The 19713-nt window shown below is 37.9% G+C and overlaps 2 protein-coding genes across 5 annotated transcripts in view; both read right to left on the reverse strand.

Annotated features, from left to right (window-relative positions):
- LOC141911504 (deleted in lung and esophageal cancer protein 1-like) overlaps positions 1 to 8886 on the reverse strand; it is a 35271-nt gene extending 26385 nt beyond the window's left edge. The window contains exons 1-5 of one of the 4 annotated variants that reach the window (XM_074802467.1): positions 8764 to 8834; positions 5104 to 5350; positions 3758 to 4019; positions 2777 to 2976; positions 1449 to 2004 (exon numbers count right to left, since the gene is read on the reverse strand). In XM_074802467.1, the coding sequence (XP_074658568.1) occupies positions 1449 to 2004; positions 2777 to 2976; positions 3758 to 4019; positions 5104 to 5328 (1243 nt within the window). In that variant the 5' untranslated portion in view covers positions 5329 to 5350; positions 8764 to 8834. Of the gene's footprint in view, positions 1 to 1448; positions 2005 to 2776; positions 2977 to 3757; positions 4020 to 5103; positions 5351 to 5972; positions 5990 to 8763 lie in introns of those variants that run through there. The other 3 variants (XM_074802468.1, XM_074802469.1, XM_074802470.1) reach the window with 3 other exon arrangements.
- Positions 8887 to 10783: 1897 nt separating this feature from the next.
- Positions 10784 to 18880, reverse strand: LOC141911957 (uncharacterized). Its single transcript, XM_074803086.1, has 9 exons — positions 16044 to 18880; positions 15849 to 15942; positions 15419 to 15524; positions 14890 to 15048; positions 14387 to 14622; positions 13672 to 13872; positions 13140 to 13299; positions 12240 to 12346; positions 10784 to 11118 (listed from the first exon to the last, which is right to left on the reverse strand). The coding sequence occupies exons 2-9, from the start codon at positions 15939 to 15941 to the stop codon at positions 11038 to 11040; spliced, it is 1143 nt and encodes a 380-aa protein (XP_074659187.1). The 5' UTR covers position 15942; positions 16044 to 18880; the 3' UTR covers positions 10784 to 11037.
- Positions 18881 to 19713: the final 833 nt, after the last annotated feature.

The following is a 19713-nucleotide window of genomic DNA, read 5'->3' on the forward strand; positions in this document are numbered from 1 at the left end:
TGCAATCGACTCGCGTCGTGCACTAAGTATTAAGAATATCAAAATCATCAATGTTGCAAACTTAATACAAGATACGGGCTCCAACGATTGCTAACGTAAGGGCATAAAAGATGACGGGTTCAATTGATGACACTTAATACCAACTTTAATTACTTAAGATTAGTTCTCAGTGTTGATCAAAACACGGATCTCGGGCGTATACTGCGTGTGGTGTTATCACTGCAGAAAATAGTGGATGCACGCTACCTGCAGTGATATTATCGGGGCAGAAATCTCAGCTGGCCAATTAATTTACGCTGGTTTTTACGTAGAGAGTGGCGACTGCCTGAAACAGCAAAGAATGATCCGGTCTTATCCGAATTCCAAAAGTTCTCACTGCTTAGTTGTGTCCGGAGCACTCCCAATTCGCTCGGCATTAGGGGTGAATATCGCGCGTGCTGTGCGATCAATATCTTCATGTACAAACGTGTTCTGTGTTACACACACACAGCCAGTGTATTGAGCGTCGCCGTAGTAAATCACTACAGCGGCTTGAACTAACGAGAACCGTTGACTATTTTAAAACCAAATTTGAGCACTTATAAATATCAGAATCAAATATAAACCAAGCTGCGCCATCTACACCAAGTACAGAATATATGTGCCAATTTACAGCACAGAATTATCGGTCCACACAAACAGTTTAAATCGACCGACCGACTGACCGACCGACCGACAGACAGACAGACAGACAGTGAAACAGTCTGACGATGAAACCCATCAAAAATCAAATAAAAAACAGTATGCAGTAGCTAGGCCTACAATTTCTATATCGCTTAAAACTAACAATGTTACAGCCGCGCACAGCATAACATTTGTTTCACCAAAACAGAAAACACGTTTTTCACAAAACATTTTGAGTGAAAGTTTTGAAAGTTCAAAGCAAAATGGAATCCATGGAGACAAAAATGAACTCAGTTATTTACATAACTTTTTTGTAATGCCATGTGATGCATTTTCTGAAATTACGTCCAAATCAATAAGCCTACAATTTACACTAGTAGCTGTTGGAATCCCTACTACGGGAAGCTGATCATTTGACAGCCCGTGAATAGGGGTATCCGTGGTTTATCTGACAGAGATACTGCGAAACAGGGATATCACTAGATTCTAAGATAAGAGTCCTTTTCATGAATCTGAGAATGAGCATGTCCTACCATGCACCCAACTGTGGTCAAATATGGGCATTAACTAACTTTCCTTATGAACAGATGACAGCATATATCAAACATTGTGAACTAAGACACTAATGATACACTGTACCATGGAGAAAACTCAGTAATCATAGATGTTACACCGCACTACAATGGACAGTGAATTTCTGAATTTACTCCCAGCATTGTCAGGGTAAGAATGCATTAGCACTGAGATATGCTAATACGATACATCAGAATGAATAAATAACTTACGAGTGAGAATCGGCGCATTTCGTTTCGCAACTAGTGCAACTTTAATCGCTTCAGATGATTGAGTCTGTACTAGAATCTCGTCGGCGAAATCTCCAAGAGAATCAGCTATAAATCTGACGGTAAACTGACAACTCATTCCTGGAGCGACTAACCCACTATCACCCGGGAACTGTCCTAATCCAACTGAGAAATAATTCGACTTGGGTGGCACAACACGACATGGTTGTAAAACAGAGCTCACATTTTTCAACTCGAGAGTTTGTTCATAGGCTTGTCCAACTTTATACTCATTGAATCGAATAATCGGGGGCGATGCCAGAAATATCGGTATTTTTTTATCAACGGTTTTCGTCGTTTTTGGTTTGATGCCGATTTCTTTCGGTGGTTTATTGCGCGGTTTCAGTAGGCTTCGCGTTTCACCAATCTCAGCACGTGACACCTGATGGCGAGGATTTTTCAAGAAGTTTGTTCGCGCTTCGAGATTCGCGAGATCGATACGGTTTTGTTCACGTTGAAACTCGCTTGTGTGTTCCTGCCATAAGTTATTCATCGGTTTCTGAAATAACACAAAATTTAGCGATCAGAATTAAAGATCCTCTATTAGCAGAAAATTCTCAAGTGATGGGAGATGGGAGGAGATGGGAATAAAATGAAGTGATCAAATTTCCAATAGCTGCGAATCCTAAGGCGATACCTGAATTTGGGTATGATATCGAGCTTAAACGTATGTACGTAGTAGGTTTTTTTTTACACCCTCAACCCGGTAAGCGCCACGCAGGGCATTTTAAGCGGCTTCAATGTTTCTTTTTCCCATTGGGGGTGAGACCAGAGAAGAACCTTTCGACCAAGAAACTTTGTCGCCACCAGGTTTGAACCCATAAACCCAGGATTGACGAGACCAGTGACTGGCGGCTTTAACCAACAAATTACGGTATAAAGACTTAAAGCTCTAACTTATGTGGAAGGCTGTAGTACATGCTTCTTTGTCAGCCTTGCTAAATTGTATGGTGCCAGTATTGTGGCGTGTTTTATCATCCATCACCTATTTGGCGGTTCTGGCGTTTGAGTTGCCATATTCGCTGATAGTGGGAAGCAATAAATCACTGATACTTGTCGATCATTTATTTCTTCAGTCTCATAGGCCCTACGTTGTGGATTTGGCTTGCAGATGGGGTAACAAGACGAAAATCAAATTCAGAGCAGTTCAAGAACTTGTGACAGCCACCTTTATGTTTGAGAAGTGCATTAAATCCAGAATCTATCTAAATCTAATAGGCATTTCCGGCCATTCAACCTATAGTCATCAAATATAGGAACCAGATACGCACCAACATTGATCGATCAAAGTAGGAATTATCAGTTTCAGTGTCCGAACATTCACTGTGGCCGTGAAAATCTTGTTCCTCCGCAACATCAAACTCAACAGATGCCTCATAATCATTTGTCACATGACTTTTGTTGCTATATGATGTGGACTGTCGATTCAAAACAGATGAAGTGTCTCGAGCGTAATCAGGGACAGAGGGGGCTGCAATAAAAGAACAATGATCCATGTACATTATGAAATTTACTGGTTCTAGATGACAGTACATCCTAGTCGAGGTAACTTAATTCCAAATTTGTCTCCGAGTTAAGTTTTCTATAGTTCAAAATGGTTTGAAATCCGATTCATTTTCAATTTCATTTTACGCAATCAGCACTTGCCAGGTAGACAGAACAGTAGGCTAATCCAAAATATACATAACACGGTCAGGACACATTTCAGGGAAAAAACCCATCCCCATCTATTCTACTTATGTATGGATCTTTATTGCATTTTGTCAAAAAACTGAAATGAAAAGATGGTGATCTCAGGATGAACCCAGACGTATTATGCATTAAGCTAATTCCAGGCTGCAGCGTATAGGTATTCATTGAAATCATCTGGGTCCAGTTCCACAGTTCTGAGTTAAGATTTGACTTTGGGTTAAAACATTCAAAATGAACTAATTTTAACTCTAACTCACAACTGTGGAACTGGGTCCTGTATTTTGTTGTAAAAACCAGCAAAAATAAAGAATTAAACTAAATTAGTAGGCCTATTTGACCTATCGACCCAATTCTATGGGTCATTTTCAAAAAACTGATCGTGGAACATCCACATAGTAATTGTTCTATTTCATTCAGATCCCTCCATATCCAACACTGTTGTGGCTGTTTTGATGCAGAGTTCCTATCACATACTAGGCCTAGAAAATATCATTCCCATGAAAACTAGATTGGCTCAGTTCCTACTGGTAGTGGGGTGGGAGTGATAGACTGATACATACCACTAGGAGGAGGCACTGTTGGTATCTGTTCTGAGGTATAATCATTTGGAGTAATTAGGTTATGCTTCCTGAGAAGTTCATTGTTGATACACGACCTGAAATGAGTTGGAGGAGGGGGTAATCCAATTGGGTAACCTCGACAGGTGCTGTTGAGTTTGTCTAATTCACGTTCATCAGCGACCATTGCCCGAGCCTGAGATTCCATTATGTGCCGTTCCAACATTGTAGCTTCTAACATTCTTCTTTCATGTTCCTCGTGAACCTGATAAAAGAAATAAGTATTAGGCCTACCGGTATTAACAGTGATTAACCGTTACGTCAAGCAACTGTTACCCCCAAAAAACTTAACAATCATCAAGCAATTATTGATAAAAACGAAGTAAAAAATGTTAAAATTAGTCAACTTTACTCATGGAACTCTGATTGATTGATTACTACTAGCAAGAGAGAAATCAAGATGAATGTAATCAATTTATTTGGATAATTTTGTGACTGTCTCACAACATAATAAATCCCGTAATACACGCAAACCAAAGCACACAGCGCGCTCGGTTGGCACAAGTTTTAATTGGCAATCGTAAGCCCGAAAAATTTTGTAATTCATGCTTCTGAAGACGCGTTCTGTGGACTTCTCAGGGCCTCAATAAATAAAACTTCAACTGCCTAAACTGAAAGCTAAAGTTGACCTTCTTTGCAATTAAATCATGGCATCAGCAACCGCTTCTTTCCTAGCTGTGGTTAGCTGTACTGGTATGGTTGACTGTCACCCGTGCCACTTGGAAGACTAGGTAAAATTATTTTTGCATTTTCATTGAAGAAGGATGTATTGGAGAACCAGGGGCCGGTTATACAAAAATGTATACATGCAACTTTATCCGCCGTATAACTTTATCCAGGCTAGTTAATTTTCCAATAAGTTATCCATCCGGATTAGAGTTATACGCCGGATAAGAGTAATCCACCTTTTAAACAAGTTTAACTGGCCCCAGGTATAAAGAAAAATACCGCGTAATATAAAAATAACGCAGCGTATATAATTAGACGAAAACAATGACGGTATAAAGAAAAATACCAACGCAGCGTATATAATTAGACAAAAACAACGACGTGAGAAGGTTATTGCGCATGAGTCTGATATCTATAGGATCAATGTGAACTAAACCTTTGTCTTTATATATGCTTGTAGTTTTTTTGGCAACTTTTTAATTTTTCGAAGCAGCTTTAACTGTCGCACGTGCGGCAATTGCGATAGCGTGGATGAGTCAGCTGAGAATGGCAAAAATGGCGCTAACTGGAAGAATATCCACTTCCAAAAGATATAGGCCTGGAGCATTTCACCGACTTACCCTTTGTAAAGCAGCCACATATCGCTGATGGAAGGCGCTAGCACCGCCCCTAGACACGTTCAGGTTTCGTATGGTATCCGATTCAACACGATCACGTGTGAAAACGTCACGAAATTGTTGAGCTAAAATATGACTGACATGTTGCGACCTGCCAGATGAGGGTCTCTGCAGATACATAGGAGGCTCATGGCTGCTGGGATTTGTGGTGGCAACAGTTGCTTCCATTTTGAAAATCCTTCAACTTTTACTGGAATTGAAAAGGAAAATGTCCAACGAGATCAGACCATTATTCCATTATCTTCTCTATCCAGTCGTAGAAATGAGTAATTTGAGCGTTCGGTCCATGTATAGGGTAGTCTAGTACCTAGCTGTCGTTCCCCAAACAACGTCTAGGGCGGCAGTGCTCATGAGCACTTTCAAAATGAGGGACGAAAATTAATCTTGAAAGGTTAATTTTCGTCCCTCACTTTGAGGGACGAGGCTTTGAGCGTCTATTTCACCCCTTAAAACACCATTAACTTTCCTCAAACTGATTGTCCTGTAATCCGATGGAAATTAACTATTGTCTGCGAGCATAAATTGATAGGCCTAATCCAAAGTAGCTTTTCATGATCGCAGTATCTCAAAACTTTTGACTAGTCGCCTCAAAAAATAGTTGAAGTGAAGCAACATAACAAATATGGCGGCTTTTTGTGTTGCATGATCAGAGTGTAAGTTACGGATTGGACTTGAACTTGGACTGATATTGATGCCAATGCAGATACATTATAACCTCTCTATAGTGAACGCTTGGGGTTCCGGAAGAAATGTTCACTATAGAGAGGCGTTCACTAAATAGAGGTAGCAGATATTTGCATCACGCCACCTACCAGCAGTTTGAGTAACTACTCCCAATATGAAGCATTAATCCAAAACCAAGTAAAACACAGACTTCATTACTTTTAAAGCATTATATATTTTGGATTAGGCCTATCAATGACACCTGACGATGATCTTTAGGGTGAGATCGAAATGTCGTGTCTTTATATATTCTAGATTTAATAAATTAAGTCTGGTTTTTAAATTCTTTTAATCTGTAAATAGTGGGATTTTATCTTATTATCCGTTCACCACGTTTGAGTACACTTATTTAGTCAATACATTGCTACATATGATCCAAGGATTGTTATCATAATTCAGTTTAACAAACATTCAGAGTAAAGTATTCATTTAACAATAACAACTGCCCATTCATAAATACAGTCACAAATTAACCTTAGTAACTGCCTAAGGACTATTCGCGACAATTAGCCCTTGAATGACCATGAGTTATGAACATATGGTATATGATGAACACCTATACTGATAACAATGAGTCTACTTGCAAATTTTGACTGTCTAGACATTCTGGGATGGGGCCACTGTTCACTATAGAGAGGGATAATGCTCATTTTGTACCAGAAAAAGTGTTCACTATAGAGAGGTGTTCACTAAATGGAGGTTCTGTTTAATTGAAAATGAATAGGGAAAATTTGGTTCCGGGCAAAAAGTGTTCACTAAGGGAGGTGTTCACTAAATAGAGGTGTTCACTAAGGGAGGTTTTACTCTATTATTCTTGTTTCAAATTCCTAAGGTGAAATTCACCAAAATTAATGCGTTTTATCAACAAAAAATAATATTTAGAGTAGGCCTAATTTTAGAGAGACATACTAAATTTATACATTTTATCAATTTAGTCCGAAATGAAAATCCCATCTGCGGCAATAAATTCAATTCAAATCAAATCAATAAATTCTCCTGTTCCGATTTAAATCATAAAAAATATTATTATAAAACACGTTTTCAAAGTCAACAAGGTAACTAATTAATTCATTTGAGTACAAAGGTTTGATTTGACACTAAAATCCGTTGTTGCATTGCAATAAACAGGAGTTAACCGTCCTCTATATGACAGTTTAGCGTCAGATGTTGTAGGGAACCCGTAACAATGACTGGTATTCAGATTATGTAGACCTAGGGTAACATTGTTCCTACAGATTGGTCTTTCCAGAATTTTAGGGGTTTTTTAGGGAATGTTTACCTAAATTTTAGGAGTCAATTATCCGAGACGAGTGCTTATCTATTGTGTCATTTAGACCGGTTTAATCAATGTTGTGTGAACGCACCTATTTGGACTGACCTAAAAAAGAGCGAATTGGGTCCGTTCCAAATTTTGGGGCACACTAAATCGGTCTTAGTTGGAGAGAAACTTGTGCCAGGTCTGGTCTTAATCATACTCTGCAGTTATACTGTGGTTTGTGAAAATATCCGATCGTGAGTGAAACTAAACCACACAGTCACACACGCACACGCACACGCACACACACACACACACACACACAGATTACTACTGTCGTACTGATGACGGCTAAACTCCAGAACAGGTAAAAGTAGATCTGTGGGTCCAACATTTTCACTGAGAAAAGTATTAATACGCGCAGATCGATAGAAGGAGGCACGTGAAGTAATTTTCAGAAGTCAACAATCGGCAATCAGAAACCTGATAGTCGACCGTTTCTCGGGTAGACAATCGGCAATCAGAAACCTGATAGTCGACAATTTCTCGGGTCGACAATCAGCAATCAGAAACCTGATAGTCGACCATTTCTAGATTCGACAATCGGCAATAAGATGATATAGGCCTAGATGCTGTGATTTTGAGGGTGAAATAGATGCTGTGATTGTGAGGGTGAAATAGATGCTGTGACTGGTCGACTATCGGGTTTTTGACGGCAATTTGAAACCAAACCACTCACCTCATTTAGCCTAAGATGGAACTAGGCCTATATTACCTATTAGGCTATGGAGTTGAACCCTGACGACGATATTTCCGACTTCGTCTCAGGTAGTCAGTAACCTGACTGTGGTTTAGTTTGACGATCAGATATTTTCACAAAAGCCCATCCGATTTTAAAACGCTTACCACCAATGATCTAATGTCTATTTCAACCTGACTTGAGAGCATTCCGGGTGGCCTAGCTCAGTCAGTTTTAGTATCGATGGCAGATCATTTCACATCTAGGCCTATAATATCACTCAACAGTGAACTTCTATTTAGATAAAAGTCTTATTAGGACAGGCAGATGACCTAAAATATTGCTTTTTAATCCACTTTAAACTGTATTGAAGGATATCCAAAAAATCTGCATTAAGTCTGAAATTAAGAGGGGTTCATATAAGAGAAAAGAGACTCCATGATTTGAAAGTTCAACAATATTCTCCATGCCTACCGTACCAACTGAAGTTTGGTATGTGGGCATGGAAACATATTGTTAAACTTTCATTTTCAAATCATGGAGTTTTCTCTTCATTTGACCCCTTTCTATCAGTGAAGAATTTTTGGATATCCTTTAATACAGTTTCAAATGGATTAAAAATAATATCTAGGTCGACTGCCCGTCCTTTCAGGTCCTATTAAGACCTTTATCAGGTATGTACTACCAAAAATTAGCGAGCTAATATTAGGCCACCCCGGAATGCTCTCAAGTAGAAGTCACTGTCAGGTTGGAGAGATAGAGACATTGAATTTGTAGGTAACAACTAACTTTACATCTCAGGGACGGAGCCTGGATATCATATTGATAACCGTAATTCGTTAGCAGAACTATTCAGGCCTTGTCTTCGCATCTTGGAGCTACTAACCTGCATACTAACCGTTAGGCCTACTTCCATAATACGGCGGCCGCCATATTGACTATTGTTTACGAGTAACCATAGAGCTTTATAACAAACTGTAGTAGGCTAGATGGCGCTTATGGGAGGCCCATTCCCGCTCCGATAATAGAACGTTTCGTCTATTAATCTGTACTTTGATAAAATGGCATAGTCTAACTACTAGTGACGTCAAAATGTCGCGAAGAATGTCAAAGTTTAACGGTAAAATAGTGTAATTAATGTCGGCTAACTGACACAAGGCGTACTCAGTACTGAATTGAGCCGTCGAATGCCGTCACTGTTTAGTTAGGGTAGGCCTCTGTTCTAAAATCATTTTTTTAGCTATTTCGTGATAAAACCCTCGGAAAATGGGCGGTTTAGCCGTCGGTAGATCGTCGAAATACTGCATCGTTTTCCGACGTTTTATCGACATTTTTTAACCGTCTTCGATAATTCGTAGGAACTGTAAATTTTGCGACGATAAACCGATGATTAACCGCGGCTGGTGGCGCCTTCACCCAGTCCTGAGAATGGCCGGTTCGCGAAGCTCCGTATACTTATACTAAAGAGCTCGCGTGAACCACCCACCCAGTCACGTAGTCGTTATTTTAGGCCTACTCGAAATTGCCGACTGGCGCTCAGTCGGCACTTTAACCACTCGGTCCTCGGCAACTACTCATCCGATTTCAATAAATAAACTACCTACACTGACCTTATGTTGTTATCTTTTCATTGTTTACACCCCAAAGAATATATTTGAAGTTCAAGTGGCTGGAAATTAAATATTTTAGTACCGCTTTTGTTTTACTAAAAAACGGTTCCTCGCGAGACTCACCCGCATGAAAAAATCAATATCTTAGCAACACAACAATAGATACCGCTTTGCGCGACTCGTGGATATTTGACAAGTCATGAAAAATCGTTTCATACACAAAATACGATGACAAAATGACTAAATAAACACAACAGTAAGAACAAGAAAGATCAGAGGTTTGCAATGATGGTTTATTTTTTGAAATCGGATGAATGAGAGCTGAGTAGTGATGATATAATTAGAGTTGAATTAAAAAGAATTTAAAATCACCGCGTATATGGCTTCCGCGACTTAGTGTCCGGGGTGGTTCAAGTCCAGTATAGCGTGGAATAGTTCCCCGCTCAAGGATACATTTTTAGAAAAGGAGTAATTCGGCTGCGTACTTTTCAAGACAAACCGACATACCAACAAACCGACGAACCGACAAACCGACGAACCGACAAACCGACGAACCGACAAACCGACATACCGTTAAACCGACAAACTCGTATTCCCTCGATCCAGCCACGGGTAATCCACGGAAAAACCCTGTCCGTCGATCCTAGCCACATTATATAAGGGTAATCCACGCAACCACACAGCCCCTCGATCCCGGCCACTTTATAAAAGGGTAATCCACGCACCACACAGCCCCTCGATCCCAGCCACTTTATATAAGGGTAATCCACGCAACCACGCAGCCCCTCGATCCCAGCCACTTTATATAAGGGTAATCAACGCAACCACACAGCCCCTCGATCCCAGCCACTTTATAAAAGGGTAATCCACGCGCCACACAGCCCCTCGATCCCAGCCACTTTATATAAGGGTAATCCATTATAGCACTAAATAGGCTACCACTGACACTAAGGTTCTCAGTGAAGTGGCGCCACGGTTATGACCCCAGGTAGCAAATAAACGTTAAATGGACGTTATAAGAAGGTTTAATTACAACATTGTAACGTTTGAATAAAACGTTACCAGAACGTTTGTATAACATCCATTTGTTAAGTTTTTTAGCTGTTAAATCAACGTTTCACTACAACGTTAAATGAACGTTGTCAAAGGAATCTTTATAACATTTCCAGAACGATTATCGAAATCCAAATAAAACCTTTCCTACACATAAAATGGACGCTGAAAATGTCAAATTATATATATATAAGAAAATTTATTTCATTTTTCTTTTACAATAATTATAAGTTTTTTGTTGAATACATTTAAATCATCTCGAATCTTGAATAACGAATTAGAATGAACCCATACACTTTTTGAATATGAATGCATTTAAATAATCTAAATCAATAACGACCACATACACTTTTTAAGTATAGTGTAAATACATAAAAATGACATTACTAAATTTGTAAAACTCAAAAATTTACGCGTGCACTCTTATTACGTCCAGTTATTGCATTTAATGTTCCTATTAATTATCCTACAGTAGACTCCGCTTAACTCATTTTCAATTATTGCTGATTAACGTCAGGTTCATCAATATCAGATTCAAACACATGACGATCTACTACCAAAGCAGCTGCTGCAGGGTTCTACAACACAATCATGACAAAGATGTAGAATTATGGCAATACTGATGAGTAAGAGAAGGAAGAACCTAGAATACTCGGGCCAGTTGCACAGTCGTGACTCAAGTCCACAAGTGGTCTTATATCTTAAGACTAGTCTTAAGTTGTTAGATTGGCTATAGAACTAAATTGGTCTTAGACTGGTCTTAAATATAAGCAATGACTGTGCAACTGGCCCCTGGTCACTGGGTTGATGGCATACTAGTAATGGAACAGGCTTGTACTTGATAAAACTTTTAATTAAACTTATTTGATGCCAACACTTAAAATCTACCAAAGAATTGAAAAAAAATAAATAATAACACGTTCTTCATAAAATCTTCCTAGTCTGTCGAAAAAATCAGATCTCAGGACCTGCTAGACTAGGGGTTCAGGGACACCATGCCCGCTTGGGAAGTGTTTGAAATGCTCAACAATCAGAAAATTTCAATATTCAACGCCCCCTGGTGAATATATACTGAAACCAATGAAATTGAAACTCACCACATGTCATGAGCTACAATTTTGCAATTGATTTTGGTGACAAAATATGCTTACGTATAAGTTATTCCGCTATTCAACGCCCCTGGTGACCATACAAAAACCAATGACATAGAAACTAACTACAATCATAGATGTCATGAGCTACAACTTTGCAATTGATTGTGGTTACAAAATATGCATAGGCGTAGGTACTAATATAAATAGATCAAATTGTATATGATTCAAAATTCACAAACCCGTTAATATTTTCATCATTTCATGTTCATATTTTCCTCTATTTTCCACCTACGAATAAGGAACCCTCCAATTGTGAGATAATTAAACCAAATATCAACACAATCCAGTGAATCGTCTTTAAAACTTCCCAAAATAATTTGATGAAAAGTGAACGCAATAGCCCGCAAACGACGTACATTTCGGAGCCTTCAGGCAGGAGGGCATATTTAATTCTTTTGGCTATTTTGCTGGCTAATTTTCTGATGCGGGTGGGATTTGAAAGTGATATGAAATAAAGTATCTATAAAGTTTTGTCTAAACACAGCAGAGCTTAAACATTCGGTATTTAATAAACAACTTGTCGGTTAATAGCTTTGATTTCATACCTTGTATTTTGATCCACCTGGCTGAAAGGGGCAACTTTTCAAAAAATCAGCTATTCCACCATACATTTTCTCGCCATCAATGTTTTTATACATCTTTCGTAGTCTCTCTGGAAAAATTGTAAGGAACAGTTTAACAACATGGACACGCACGTTCGATGCTAAATTTAGGCTAGCAATATCTATTCATACCAAATGCCAAAAGATAACTTTGATTATGGATTTCATCTAGTAAGAGAAGTGATTTGTACAGATAGCCTATCTGTACTATCATAGGTAAACGAGCGAAAGGTACATCCTGCTCCTTTGAAAAGTATGTATATTCATGACTGATTTATTTTGTATACTAAACAAGAAGCCCAAGGGCTTTGACGTTGCAGTTATGAATATTATCACTACAGGGGCTCCTGACTGTTTTAGTTACCCTCAGCATTCTAAGTACTTAAATGAAGTGTTTTAAGGCCCATCTACACGAGAGGAAAATCCTTTATTTTCAATCTACACAAGAAAAGAATTTCCAAAAAGCCGCCTTTATCGGAGCCGTTTACTCGCGAGAGGCCCCAACGGAGGCGGCTTTTCATCCGTGTAGATGCACGATATTTATTTTTTACATGACTGCAAACTTATCACAATAAAATACATAATATTTAATCAGGAGCAACTCATCGATAATTAGAACCAAACAACAATGGCTGATTTGCAAGAATTGTTATAATGAACTGAAATCGTGAGAGTAATGACATTATATGCATGTGCAGTGGTTAGTAAGTGATAAACACATAATCGTGCGAAAAGGTGTTTCTGAATAAGTGATTTTCACGAATGGAAAATCTTGATTTCCAAGTGAAATCACAATTGTTTTTCTTCCTATGAAAAATTAAAGATGACTTTGAGAGGACTTACTAAGGATGATTTTGCATACAGCAGTATCTACAAATGCAAATTTTCCTTTCTTCCCGTACAAACTCCATGAGCTCCACATTTTATTGGTGCCAATATTTCTCATGATCTGCCTTATTTTTGCATTATGTTCCGCTCCTCTAATAGTGAGTAACCACGCAGTCTGTCAAAAAATAAAACAAAATCATGCCTTTTTCAAAATATTATGTGGGACTCTGTTTAGGACTATGACTTCATGAATTGAAGGGACTACTATCTGAAGACTGAGCTATTAAAGTCTTAATTAATGTAGTCCAATATTGAAGACAGATAATCTTCGACTTCAGTAAGGAATATTTGATATGATGTTCAGAATAGAAAATGCCATTTCATAGAATTATATTCAAGTAGAATGAGTTCATACTTGTAACAAGATGTACAATTTTATTCAATTTTTAAGGGCTGTTATGGGAATGCATAAATGAAAAGGAAAAACAGACAAAAAGTGAAATTTAGGAAACATTAGCAAAGGGAATTAAACACATGAGCAACTTACAAATTTCTTACGAAATTCAGGATTATTCACTAATTTTTCTTCCAGAGCTGCAAATTCCTCCTGGGTATTCAGTGGTTTATTTATTGGATCTTCATCATCGTTATCATCTGGTCTTAGAGCCACTTGGTTTCGCATTATACTAATAATTTCTTCCTGGTTATCAATAATCGTGTTTGCACATTTTACAATTGCTTCAAACCCCTGCAATTATGTACGTGATAAAAATAACTTAACAAGTGACAAAGCTTCAACTTGCGAAATGTTCTGGACAAGATCTGACATGACTGTAATACAGGATCCTATTTAATTTAAAACAAGAATAAAATTACTTAAAAACTTAATACTCGATTTTGGTCTGCGTCAACTTTGGATGCAATTGTCATTCAGTTGAGCGAAAGTTCCTATAAGACATCTTGGGAAAGATTGATTGGGACTCAACAAAATATAATGTTTATAATTCTAATAGATCCTGAGGAAAAATGACATTAAACAAGTTAAAACAAGCAGAAAGAGCTGATTAACATCAGTAAACAAACTTGTTATGAACTTGGTACTATGCTATAACTTCAACGCCAAAGTTGTGAAAATGGCTTAACAAAACAAACTAAAACCTTTCGAAATTAACACTTAAAGTACTATCGTTTAAACCTGAGTAGAATTTGGTATTTTCAAATTCAATTATCTGATGAAAAAAGTCTTTGAACAATGCTCTTACCTTGATCAAAATATCTGTTGATGAACCAACGAGACTCCTTACTGGTACTCTTGTTTGTTGCTGGACTGGAGTTGATTGATTTTCCCTTGAAGTAGATGATGGAGTCATAGGAGGGAATCTTTGTGGCTGCACTGGTGCGGAGATCAATGAATTGCTCATTGAAGGCCTGCGTTGTGGAAGTGGGGTCGGAAGAACATTCTTTTGATGCGAGTAGGATGCAGAGTTCCTTGAAGGCACTGGTGAAAAAATGTGATTCTATGTCACAAGCAGAACTACAATATAATATTGATTTTAACCCTCTCCCTGTACTTATTTATATACACTTTGTGCTCAAGATCAATTCTGCAAAAATCATTATAAATTTTGCAGACCTTTGAATTTGATTTCGAAATCGAAAATGCATCATTAATAAACCACACTTTTTCTGACTGTGAATACACTAGCACAGGCTTATTTCTATTAGATCTAGAATTGTTAAGCTGCAAAATGATGTTTAGCTGTACCTTGACTCATTAAAGAATCAGAGTTCTCCGATTCATCATCACTCCATCTAACAGGTCTTGTTCGTCGTCGTTTTTTTGGTTGCTCATCTTCTTCATCTGACGAAACATGAGAGGTTTCCTCACTTTTGAGCATCTTGGCGTGTGCTTCGCTATATGTTGCTTCAATGATATACAGTAAGACATTGCTTACGTTAATTGCTTTTAGATTATACAAAATGAAAAAGTCGAGTTCACTAGATGTTGAACTTCTAAAATGGTATAGTGGCAAATTATTGTCGGTCATTTTGTTCTAGAATCACTCTAGATGCTCAGAAAATGATCACTCAGAGTATAAAGCTTCATGCCTACACCGCTCGTGGTCATGTAACAAGTACGCCTCTGATATTTCGATATGGTAATATCGTATGGATATCGCCAGTCCCAGCCGATATGTTTTAAGCGTAGTTGACTAGTAGTTCAGTCATTTCACTACACGATTCAGCAACCATCCCCAGTGAAAAACACATAGTGCAGCCAATAATATACTTACTACAGTACGATATAATTTTGACTTCATATTTCGGCCATCCGTCAGGCTTAGCTTTCCTCTGACACAATTTTACTGGATTCTTTATCGGCCAATAACAATACCAGATCTAGTAAAAAAAAAAAGTACAAAATGGATGAATTGGTATCACAAAATGTTCATGTCTTGTTGAGGATCTTTCCGACGTAAGGCAGCTGGAATTGGCGGGATGATCTTGACAACCTTAAGAAGACTTATAGACAAATATTACTTCCATTTCAATTTTCCATTAACATATTTTCAAATGTTGAACAGTTGTTGAACAGTTAGAAGCATTTCAAACTTTCAAGCATTTGTCATTGATTCCAAGGACAATTATTGGGAGATCTGGAGGGACTGTATAAATCCATGTTTTAGCAAAAAACACTGAGTATACAATGCAGTGTGAACTTACCGCTGAATTATTATCATCTTTTTTTTCAAGCCAAGAAACGTGACTTACTCCGACTGTATCATCCCTCGTAAAATGTACCACCACGTATTCCATCCTGAAAAAGGTAATGGGTCATTTCATGTAATATCAACCAAAACAGCATTCATACACCCATAGTCTTAGATTAAATGAACTTAATTTTTTGTCTATTGGTACCTTTAGAGGTTTAGAGATGCAAACACCCTCAAACAGCATCCTTCCAAATATTTGAGAGTATGTATTTTGATCCATAATTTTTTTTTCCAATACATTGTATGATTGGCAATCAGTCAGTTCAATTTCCTATTCCATTATCAATCACCCACTCACTCACATAGCCGCAAAGCAGCGATAATGAATATTCTGCGTCAATGTTTACGTTAAATCCTTATTAAATTGATTTGTCTGAATCGTAGTCTGTAGCCCTGTCCTATAATTGCGGAATTCAATCGGTGCTGTCATCTATCCATAATGGTAAGAATATGCCATGATTCATCAGTGGCGGAATAATCAGTGGAGTCAAATTTACGATATTTATGGCTCGAACAGTGATTTTATAACACTGACTCATCAAAATGGAGATGGAGTATTTGTAGATTTAAGACACCTTAAGGATAATCCATGGTCCTTTAAGAACTACCATGTATCAAAGTCATCAATGCAGCAGCTGTATTATCTATAGGAAACATTACTACTCTTTTACTCAGCTTAGAGATATGAACATCCTTTAAGAATGACCTATGCCTATTTATCCTATATATCTGAACCAATCGAGAATCGCAAGGATTTTTGAATAGAGAATCTAGCCCTATGTAAGTCTTACAGGTAATGGTGTTACTTTCACCTGACAAGCTACCAATTATCTCATAACATTTGTTATTATCTATAAAGCAATCAGATTTTTTAAATTTCAATTCTTTATATGTGTATGCAATAGAGTTTTTATCCTCTCTTAATCGCTTAACTATCTGTGACAAGGGAAACCTAGCAGAGCGGACCATACTTTTCAACTGCTGCATATAATTTTCAAATGCAAAGCCACTGTACCCGTCAAGATGACCATGCATTCTTACATCATTACAGATATGTACGAGACTGTGAATATTATACACAAGCATTTCAGGGCCGTATATGTTCCTGGCTTCCTTGACAAAATATATGAGCAACTGCTCGGCATAATCAATTCGTTCTTGGCTGGAGGCTGGTGTTGCTAGAATGCGAATTCCAACAGAGAGACACAAAAAGTGGCGAAACACATCATCACGTAATATATCCTTCAAAACAACAGGTCCAGTATACAATAGGAATTGCCTCAGTTCTGTAGCTTTCCAGAATTTTACTTCCAACAAACTACGTGGCTTTCTCTGGAATATATCGGTGCGTATCGAAGGCTTTAGATGTAACAACCGGTCACTTATGGTAATGATATTTTGAGCAGATATTCTGACTTCAAGTTTTCCATACATCCAAGTTAGAAGCAGTCTCTTCATTACCCCCAAGCATATCTGATGCATATAGTCAATTGGAAACATGCCTATCATGTCAATTTCCAATACGTTTGTGATTGGAGTTTCACCACGATGATGGACAGGCTGGGTTTTTGAGCGGAATGAAAAGTCGGTTCTCAAATTCAAATTTTCCACATCTTGGTACGTGAGTCGCCCATGCCATTCTCCCCGCTGTTCGCACTTATCACACCCAAAGTACCCTGTGTAGCTACTAACATTACAAACGAACACTTTAGCTGGCAAATCACACACAATAAATTTAAGAACAATTCTTATTATCCGTCCATTAAGTTGTATACCCTGCCTAAGAAGGCGGATAATCTCATTTACTGTATCATCAATGAAGTCAAGATCTGCAGGTTTTGAGGTGCCACATGTCAGGGCTACAGGAAACACAAGTGGTCGCTCAAAATTAAGTATAGCACACAGTATGGGCCACAGAGCTACTTTTGTCCTCTTAAACAGTGGTAATCCATCAATGTTTAAAGCAAACTGTATGTCACCCATTGAATTTACTACATCTTCAGGTAATCTCTTGAGAACATCGATGATACCAGACTCTAGGCCAATAAAATAATAATCCATGTTGGATTTTTTCATAGAATTTACATTTCGTTTAGTTTTCAGAAGTGCCCGCGCTGATTTGGGCAATTCTGGGTGGCTCCTCCTTAGAATCCCTAATAAAGCATCCATAGCATTATGCTTAATTTTGTACAAATTAACCCATTCTATCAAATGAGATGATAACATTACATTGCCGTCGTCATCATCACCATCCGAAGAAGAGTCACTCAATGTTGCTTCATTTAATTCATCAATGGCTACCCACCCAATCGTCCAGGTTTCCATGCTCTACTGCTGGCACATCCAAATTAACTGCCTCATTAGAAGATTCATCAGAAAATTGAATGTCAGATTCACTAGATTCTTTTAACTGTTCAGTGGCATTATGTGTTTGGACAATTTCATTATCCTGATTATCATCACTGCTCATTTCACTGATTGATTCTCTAAGATGCATGTCTACTGTTTTTCTCATTGTACGCCTAGCTCTCATATAGTTTCGACTGTACTTTCTCTTTCTCTCCATTTTGAAATACCAGGTATTCCACTGATCGACCACAGAAGCCTACCTATCAGAATAACAAGGATGCTAATAAGACATTTGTTCACAAGCATGCCACCATAATGCCTTCTGAATGTAGAGCCTCCATTACTTACAGGATTTGACAAGAAACAGAAAATTTTACTGGGCATGATATGTAGTAGGTTATTAAAATTAACTACTTTAACTTATAGGCCCTAGTCAAAACTATCTCTGTTGTACCAACTTTGGTATTGAATGATAAATCAAAGTTATATGGAGGTTCAGTCATTTTGCTAAAATACTACATCAATTGCTCCTCTAGCAGTAGGAAAATGAATTATTTCTATTGATTTGTCAGAATTGCAGTCAAGCCCCACCCTATAATTGCAAGTCCTGTCACTCACGCTTCGATTCATCAAAATGTTATCAGTATCAATCAAGTGCTGCCATCTATTGAACGCATCATGAAACTAGCAGGGATTCCCTTTGAATCGCGTCGAAGCAAAAAATGCCATCAAATCACTTTCATAAAACCTATTTTACGATTTTTAACAACTCTCCACGATCTTAAGATGTTTTGCAAAAAAATGCCTTGTAGTTAATGCTATATCATTCACGTGATAGTGACAAACAGTCAATGAAACAATTGGCGACCGGTAATTTTTATCAGAGAAGTACTATTTTCTGAGAGATTTATTATATAGGCCCTAAGGGAAAAAATATTTTAAGTTGAATGTTAAACATGGTCACCCGACCAACTTATGTTTATGTAACTGTAACCACCCATATATTTTGTTTTGGCCTAAACAGGTTTAAAAAAAATCATGGTCATTCTTACTTCCAGTTTGATGCTGTACAGACGGATTTTGCCAATTTTTTAGTAAGGATTTTGCATTCAGAAATTTTCACAATATTGCGGTTGTTTCGTTAATCCATACGATCTTCCAGCTTTGCAAACGCAAATTTTCTGATTTTACGTCAATTCACGAACTCTATGCGCGATCTCAAAATGGCGACGTCGACGTAGTTTCGAATTAGAAAATCGATCTATACGCGACCGATCGAAGCGCGCACGTGCTCATGACAATATTCGGATTTCCCCCAGACACGGTAACCATTTTGTCAAAATCACTAAAATACTCATCAGAACAGACAACTCCTGTTGCTCAAAAGTTGGTTAGAGCTAACCAGTGGATAGTTGATAGGCCTATGGTGACAATTGAAATGTCATTGTTACTATGGTATTTAACGG

Source organism: Tubulanus polymorphus, chromosome 10 (genome assembly GCF_964204645.1).
Source record: "Tubulanus polymorphus chromosome 10, tnTubPoly1.2, whole genome shotgun sequence".
Classification (NCBI taxonomy): domain Eukaryota; kingdom Metazoa; phylum Nemertea; class Palaeonemertea; order Tubulaniformes; family Tubulanidae; genus Tubulanus; species Tubulanus polymorphus.

What these genes read in the sequence shown, in the direction of transcription:
- LOC141911957 (XM_074803086.1), bottom strand. Translation starts at nt 15,941, where the DNA reads ATGGAATACGTGGTGGTACATTTTACGAGGGATGATACAGTCGGAGTA. An exon ending in TGATTCTTTAATGAGTCAAG is followed by an intron (nt 14,623 to 14,889) that starts GTACAGCTAAAC and finishes TTTTTTCACCAG; the next exon opens with TGCCTTCAAGGAACTCTGCA. An exon ending in TGTATGCAAAATCATCCTTA is followed by an intron (nt 12,347 to 13,139) that starts GTAAGTCCTCTC and finishes CAATTTTTCCAG; the next exon opens with AGAGACTACGAAAGATGTAT.